This window comes from Eriocheir sinensis, chromosome 61 (genome assembly GCF_024679095.1).
Source record: "Eriocheir sinensis breed Jianghai 21 chromosome 61, ASM2467909v1, whole genome shotgun sequence".
Classification (NCBI taxonomy): domain Eukaryota; kingdom Metazoa; phylum Arthropoda; class Malacostraca; order Decapoda; family Varunidae; genus Eriocheir; species Eriocheir sinensis.
Window position 1 is genome coordinate 5127637 of NC_066569.1, and position 7500 is coordinate 5135136.

General features: G+C 49.2%; 1 protein-coding gene across 1 annotated transcript in view; it reads right to left on the reverse strand.

Moving 5' to 3' along the window:
• Window positions 1-7451, reverse strand: part of LOC126986214 (glutamate receptor ionotropic, NMDA 2B-like) — a 118365-nt gene extending 110914 nt beyond the window's left edge. Inside the window, exons 1-2 of the mRNA XM_050842184.1 lie at window positions 7246-7451; window positions 5077-5232 (exon numbers count right to left, since the gene is read on the reverse strand). Of these exons, the coding sequence (XP_050698141.1) occupies window positions 5077-5232; window positions 7246-7351 (262 nt within the window). The 5' untranslated portion in view covers window positions 7352-7451. The remainder of the gene's footprint in view (window positions 1-5076; window positions 5233-7245) is intronic.
• Window positions 7452-7500: the final 49 nt, after the last annotated feature.

Genomic DNA, 7500 nt, shown 5'->3' on the forward strand with positions numbered 1-7500 from the left:
AATAAGAGAAAGGGGAAGGAAGTGAGTGATGGGAAGAGAGGAAGGGGCAGTAAGAGGAAGTGATGGGAAGTGAGTGATGGGCAGTGATGGGGCAGGAAGTGAGGGGAAGACAGAAGGGGAAAGAACAAAAGTGAGGGGAAATAAAATGACTGACAGAGAGTGAGGGGAAGTGAAGGGAAGTGATGGGAAGTGAGTGATGGGAAGTGATGGGGCAGGAAGTGAGGGGAAGACAGAATGGGAGAGGACAAAAGTGAGGGGAAATAAAATGACTGAGGGAAAGAGAGTGAGGGGAAGTGATGGGAAGTGATGGGAAGTGAGTGATGGGAAGTGATGGGGCAGGAAGTGAGGGGAAGACAGAAGGGGAAAGGACAAAAGTGAGGGGAAATAAAATGACTGAGGGAAAGAGAGTGAGGGGAAGTGATGGGAAGTGATGGGAAGTGAGTGATGGGCAGTGATGGGCACATAGTGAAGGGAAGCCAGAAAAGGAAAGGACAAAAGTGAGGGGAAATAAAATGACTGACAGAAAGAGAGTGAGGGGAAGTGATGGGAAGTGATGGGAAGTGAGTGATGGGAAGTGATGGGGCAAGAAGTGAGGGGAAGACAGAAGGGGAAAGGACAAAAGTAAGGGGAAATAAAATGACTGACAGAAAGAGAGTGAGGGGAAGTGAGGGGAAGTGATGGGAAGTGAGTGATGGGCAGTGAGTGAAGGGCGGTGATGGGCATTGATGGGAGTGTTGTTTCCCCTCGCCTACATCCGCCAGCACCCACGACTCAACGCTTTAAAGGTGTGCGCTTAAGACCTCTCCCTCTCCCCTCACTCCCTCTCTCCCCTCTCACTCCTTCACCCCTCAATCCCTCTCTCTCTCTTCCCTCAATCCCTCTCTCTCCCCTCTCTCTCTCTCCCTCTTTCCCCTCAATCCCTCTCTCTCTCCCCTCACACCCTCTCTCTCTCCCATCTCCCCTTTCTCCCCTCTCTCTCTCACTCTCTTTTCCCCTCATTTTCTCTCCCCTCACTCCCTCTCTCTCCCATCTCTCTCTCCCTCTCCTCTCTCTTCTCCTCTCTCTCCTCTCTCTCTCTCTCTCTCTCTCAACAAACTTTCTCTCCCTTTTCCCTCTCTCTCCTCTCCCCTTACTTTCTCTCCCCTCGTCCCTCTCTCCTTCCGTACCATTGCTCCCCCTTTCCTCCATTCTCTCCCCTCTTTCTCTCCCCTCCCTTCACCTACCTAAATCCTACCTTCTGTTCTCTCTCCTGAATATTTTACCTCCCTCTCCTCTCTCTCTCTCTCAATCCCATCCTATCCGTTTTGACCTCCTCCTCCTCCTCCTCCTCCTCCTCCTCCTCCTCCTCCTCCTCCTCCTCCTCCTCTTCTTCCTCCTCCTCCTCCTCATTTAAAAATCGTCCCCAGCGGTGCTTTCTATTCCACAAGTCAACACTCTCTCTAACACTTCTCTTTTAATCACTGCAAATATTTCTTTAAACTGAGACACCTTTGATGCTTGCGAGAGAGAGAGAGAGAGAGAGAGAGAGTGAGAGAGAGAGAGAGAGAGAGAGAGAGAGAGAGAGAGAGAGAGAGAGAGAGAGAGAGAGAGAGAGAGAGAGAGTATTATCCTCTTGTATCATCTCTCTCTCTCTCTCTCTCTCTCTTTCTCTCTTTATTATTACTATTATTACCTATGTGTGTGTGTGTGTGTGTGTGTGTGTGTGTGTGTGTGAGTGAGCGTGTGAGTGTGTGCGTGTGAGTGAGCTCAATAGAGACAGATCCCTTTGAAGATTTGCGCTATCTCTCTCTCTATAAATTTATCTATTCTAATCTCTTCCTATCTACTATTGTCTCAATTTACTTAACACGTCCTCCTCCTCCTCGTCCTCCTCCTCCTCCTCCTCCTCCTCCTCCTCCTCCTCCTCCTCCTCCTCCTCCTCCTCTCCTCCTCTCCTCCTCCTCCTCCTCCTCCTCCTCCTCTTCCTCCTCTTCCATTTTTCTTTTTAGTATTGTATTTCCTTTGTCTGTTAAGAAAGAAGAAGGAGAAGAAAGAGGAGGAGAAGGAGGAGGAGGAGGAGGAGGAAGAGATGGAGGAGGAGGAAGAGGAGAAGAGGGAGAAGGGGAAAGGGAAGGAAACAGAAATGAAGGGGAGGAAAGGGAGAGAAGAAATGAAGGGGGAGGAGAGAAAGGGAGAGGAGAGGAAAGAAAGAGGAAGGAAAGAAATGAGAGAAAAAAGTAGAAAAAGGGAAGAAAAAAAGGGAACAGAGGGGAGAAAGGAGGTGAGGAAGTGAGGGGATAAAGAGAAGGGGAGAGGGGAGGAAAGGAGGGGAGGAAAGTAGGGGAGAAGAGAAGGGTAGGAGGGATTTAGAGTAAGATCGCAAGGGATTGAGGGGAAAGCTGGGACATTCCATATTGTGTGAGGGGAAGTGAGGGGAAGGTTAAGGGAAGGGAGGGAAGAGAGGGAGGAGGGGAAGTGAGGGGAAAGTGAGGGAAGGAGGGGAAGAGAGGGAAGGGAGGAAGTAAGGGGAAGGAGGGGAAGAGAAGAGACGGGGAGTGAGGGGAAGGGAGGGGAAGGGAGGGGAAGGAAGGGGAAGTGAGGGGAAAGGAGGGGAAGTGAATGGAAGTGAGGGGAAGGAAGGGGAAGGGAGGGGAAGGGAGGGGAAGTGAAGGGAAGTGAGGGGAAGGAAGGGGAAGTGAGGGGAAGGAAGGGGAAGGGAAGGGAAGGGAGGGGAAGTGAACGAAAAGGAGGGGAAGTGAGGGTAAATGAGGGGAAGTGAAGGGAAAGGAGGGGAAAGGAGGGGAAGTGAGGGGAAGAAAGGGGAAGGGAAGGGAAGGGAAGGGAAAGGAAATGAGGGGAAGAGAAGAGGGGAAAGAAAAGAGAGGAGGAGAAAAGAAGACAAAGAAAAAAGGGAGGAAGGGAGATCAAGAGAGGGAAGAAGAGGGGAAGAGAAGAGAGGAGAAAGAGGGGAAAGGGGAGAGGAAAGGAAGGGGAAGTGAGGGAAATGAAATAAAATAAAAATAAAATAACAATAATAATAATAAGAAGAAGAAGAAGAAGAAGAAGAAGAAGAAGAATATAATAATAATAATAATAATAATAATAATAATAATAATAATAATAATAATAATAATAATAATAATAATAATAATAATAATAATGTAATTTCTTTTTCTTTTTTTATTTGCGAGAGAAATTTGATCTTTTATTTCTCTCTCTCTCTCTCTCTCTCTCTCTCTCTCTCACATAATCTCACTCGATTGCATCTCATCCTGTTTACTTCTCCTCCTCTTCCTCCTCCTCCTCCTCCTCTTCCTCCTCCTCCTTATCCTCCTCCTCCTCTTCCTCCTCCTCCCACATTACAATTAATGGTAAATGGTGGGGAAGGGCAATTAATGGAAGGGGAAGAAGAGGAGGAGGAGAAGGAGGAAGAGAAGGAGGAGGAGGAGGAGGAGGAAGAGGAGGAGGAGGAGGAGGAGGAGGAGGAGGAGGAGGAGGAGGAGGAGCAGAAGGTGGTGGTGGTGGAAGAGAAGGAGGAATTGGAGGAGAAATAGCAGAAGGAGGAGAAGGTGGAAGAGGAAGAGGAGGAGGAAGAGGGGGAGGAGGAAGAGGGGGAGGAGGAAGAGGAGGAGGAGCAGGAGGAGATATGGAAGTGAAATTGATGTCTATTGGAGTGCGTACCTCGTCTCTCTCTCTCTCTCTCTCTCTCTCTCTCTCTCTCTCTCTCTCAGTACTGAAGAAAGAGAAGATTAATAGCTAGCTCCCAATATGTACAAGCCTCCTCCTCCTCCTCTTCCTCTTTTTCCTCCTCCTCCTCCTCCTCCTCCTCCTCCTCCTCCTCCTCCTCTTCTTCCTCCTCCTCTTCCTGTATTGTGAGGAGGGTGAGGGAAACCATTGTAACCAAACTTCCTCTTCCTCCTCCTTTCCTCTCTTCCTCTCTCTCTCCAAATGGGGAAAGGTGACGTTATTCTTTCTCTCTCTCTCTCTTCCTCACTCCCTATCTTCTTCCGCCAACAACAGGTGAGAGAGAGAGAGAGAGAGAGAGAGAGAGAGAGAGAGAGAGAGAGAGAGAGAGAGAGAGAGAGAGAGAGAGAGAGAGAGAGAGAGAGAGAGAGAGAGAGAGAGAGAGAGTGTGTGTGTGTGTGTGTGTGTGTGTGTGTGTGTGTGTGTGTGTGTGTGTGTGTGTGTGTGTGTGTGTGTGTGTGTGTGTGAGTGTGTGTGTGTGTGTGTTAAAGAAAAGAAAAAGAGAGAAAGAAAGAAAAAAAATAAAGGGAGGAAGGAAGGACGGAAGAAAAAAAGAAAAGAAAACAATAAAACAAAAAATAAGACTTGTCTTCCTCTCTCTCTCCTCTCCCCTTCCTTTCCTCCCCTCTCCTCTTCTTGTCACTTCCTCCCTTCTCCTTTCCCTCTCTCCTATTCCCTTCTCCCTCTCTTCTTCCTCTCTCTCCCTTCCTCCCCTCTCCCCTCCCCTCTCCCAATATATCACTTCCCTCCCTTTTTTCCTCCTCTCCCCTTGTTCCCCTTCCCTCCTTTATTTTTTCCTCCTCCTGTTTCCCTCTTTGTCGCTTTTATCTTTTATTCCTCTTGCCGGGGGGGAGAGAGAGAGAGAGAGAGAGAGAGAGAGAGAGAGAGAGAGAGAGAGAGAGAGAGAGAGAGAGAGAGAGAGAGAGAGAGAGAGAGAGAGAGAGAGAGAGAGAGAGAGATAGTTACACTGGTGGCAGCGGTGTGATACAGAGAGAGAGAGAGAGAGAGAGAGAGAGAGAGAGAGAGAGAGAGAGAGAGAGAGAGAGAGAGAGAGAGAGAGAGAGAGAGAGAGAGAGAGAGAGAGAGAGAGAGAGAGAGAGAGAGAGAGAGAGACCTTCACCCCACTTCCCAATCCCCACCTCTTACAACCCCACACTCCACTCCCCAATCCCCACCCCTCAACCCCTCACCTCACTTCCCAATCCCCAACAAAAACCCAAACCTCCACTTCATCCCTTCCTAACCATTCCCCCTTTTTCCCTAATCCCCACTTCCTCCTCAGTCCCCACCCCCACAACACCTACCCTCCCACCTCACAACCTCACACACACACACACACACACACACACTCACAGGTCGGGGAAGGGTTGATCTCCATGCTGATTGTGCTGTTTACAAGCTTGAAGTTTTCCATGAATTTGAGGTCCAGCTTGGTGACGGAGAACATGGCATCGGATATCACCTTCTCGTAGTACTTTTTGCGGAATATGGACTTGGGGTACATAATGCCTGGAGGGGGGGAGAGAAGAGAGTGTGTTAGAGGGAGAGAGGGAAGGAGGGGAGAAGGGAGGGATGGGAAGAAGAAGGGAGAACAAAGAGGAAGTGTGAGAGATGGAGGGAGAGGAAAGGGAAGGGCTGGGAAAGGAAGGAAAAAGGAGATGAAAAGTGTGAGAGATGGGAGATGAAGGGAAGGAAGGGAGAAGGGATGGGAAGGAGAAAGAAGGAAGAGAGAAAGTGTGAGAGATGGAAAGGAGATGAAGGGAAGGAAGGAAGGAGGGATGGGAAGGAGAAGGAAGGAGAAGAAGCAGGTGTGAGATATGGAAGGGAGATGAAGGGAAGGAAGGAGGGAGGGATGGATGGGAAGAAGGAAGGAGAAGAAGCAGATGTGAGAGATTAAAGGGAGATGACGGGAGAGGAAAGGGAAGGACAGGAAAGGGAAGGAAAAGGAAGGAGAAGAGAAAGAGAGAGAGAGGGAAGGGAGAAGGAAGGAGAAGAAAGGGAAGGACAGAGAAGGGAAGGAAAGGATGGAGGGAGAAGAAAGAGAAAGTGTAAGAGAGGAAAGGGAAGGAGGGAGAAGTGAGGAGAGGAGATTGAGAGAGTGTGAGAGAGGAGAAGGGAAGGAAAGGAGGAAGGAAAGAAAGGAAGGAAAGAGAGAGAGAGAGAGAGAGAGAGAGAGAGAGAGAGAGAGAGAGAGAGAGAGAGAGAGAGAGAGAGAGAGAGAGAGAGAGAGAGAGAGAGAGAGAGAGAGAGAGAGAGAGAGAGAGAGAGAGAGAGAGAGAGAGAGAGAGAGAGAGAGAGAGAGAGAGAGAGAGGAGGCGGTTGGCACACAAAATATTAATATCGGAAAGCAAAACACGCACACACACACACACACACACACACACACACACACACATTCACATCCTTCTCGTTTTCTTTCATCCACTCTCTCTCTCTCTCTCTCTCCATCATGCCACCCACTCAATCCTCAAGAGACCGCAAAAGGAACCACCGAGAGAGAGAGAGAGAGAGAGAGAGAGAGAGAGAGAGAGAGAGAGAGAGAGAGAGAGAGAGAGAGAGAGAGAGAGAGAAGACAGAGACGAAGAGGCATATAAACAGACAGATGTTCCGGTAAGGAGAGGAGGAGGAGGAGGAGGAGGAGGAGGAGGAGGAGGAGGAGGAGGGAGGAGGAGGAGGAAATTCAAATATAAGAGAGAAAGAAAAGAAAGGAAGCGGAATTAAAGGTTGACTCATCTCTCTCTCTCTCTCTCTCTCTCTCTCTCTCTCATCTATCAACAGGCTCATTAATACGGTCATTAATCACATGCCAACCAACTTTCTTTCTCTCTCTCTCTCTCTCAGTTAATCTCAATCCGAAATACATTTATCTCTATTGCTCACTATGTCTTTGTTAATTACCGTAGAGAGAGAGAGAGAGAGAGAGAGAGAGAGAGAGAGAGAGAGAGAGAGAGAGAGAGAGAGAGAGAGAGAGAGAGAGAGAGAAACAAAAACTGGAGCGTAACCCATATTTATCTTCAACCCACCATTGCGAGACACGGAATTAGTGCTGAGTTAACAGGAGAGAGAGAGAGAGAGAGAGAGAGAGAGAGAGAGAGAGAGAGAGAGAGAGAGAGAGAGAGAGAGAGAGAGAGAGAGAGAGAGAGAGAGATTGTTACACTGGTGGCAGCAGTGGGACACAGAGAGAGAGAGAGAGAGAGAGAGAGAGAGAGAGAGAGAGAGAGAGAGAGAGAGAGAGAGAGAGAGAGAGAGAGAGAGGATATGGGCGGTAGATGATATGGACACTAATAAAGAAAGGGGAAGAAAAGCCATCAATTTCTCTTCGTTGTCATGGTTACGGGAATCCAGTGTACCCTTCTCTCTCTCTCTCTCACACACACACACACACACACACACACACTCCCACTCCCATCCCTTCCCCATTTCCTATCCCCCACTTATCATCCGTCTCTTCCCCATCCCTTCCCCATTTCCTAACCCCCACTGATCAACCCTCTCCCCCATTCCCCACCCCCCATTCCTTACCCAGTGTGATGGAGGTGTCGGGGGGCGCTGCCGTGGAGGAGGCGGGTGGGTAGTTGGGGTAGCGGTAGGGGGCAGCTTCTTGGGCCCCTGCTACTGCGACCATCATTCCCAGCAGTAGAAGTCTGGTTAGGAAGAGTCTGGTTGCTATCACTCCCTTTACTGGTGTTGGTGGTGTTGGTGGTGTTGGTTGTGGTGGTGGTGGTGGTGTGGTTAGTCCTCCTCCTCCTCTTCCTCTTCCTCCTCTTCCTTCTGGTA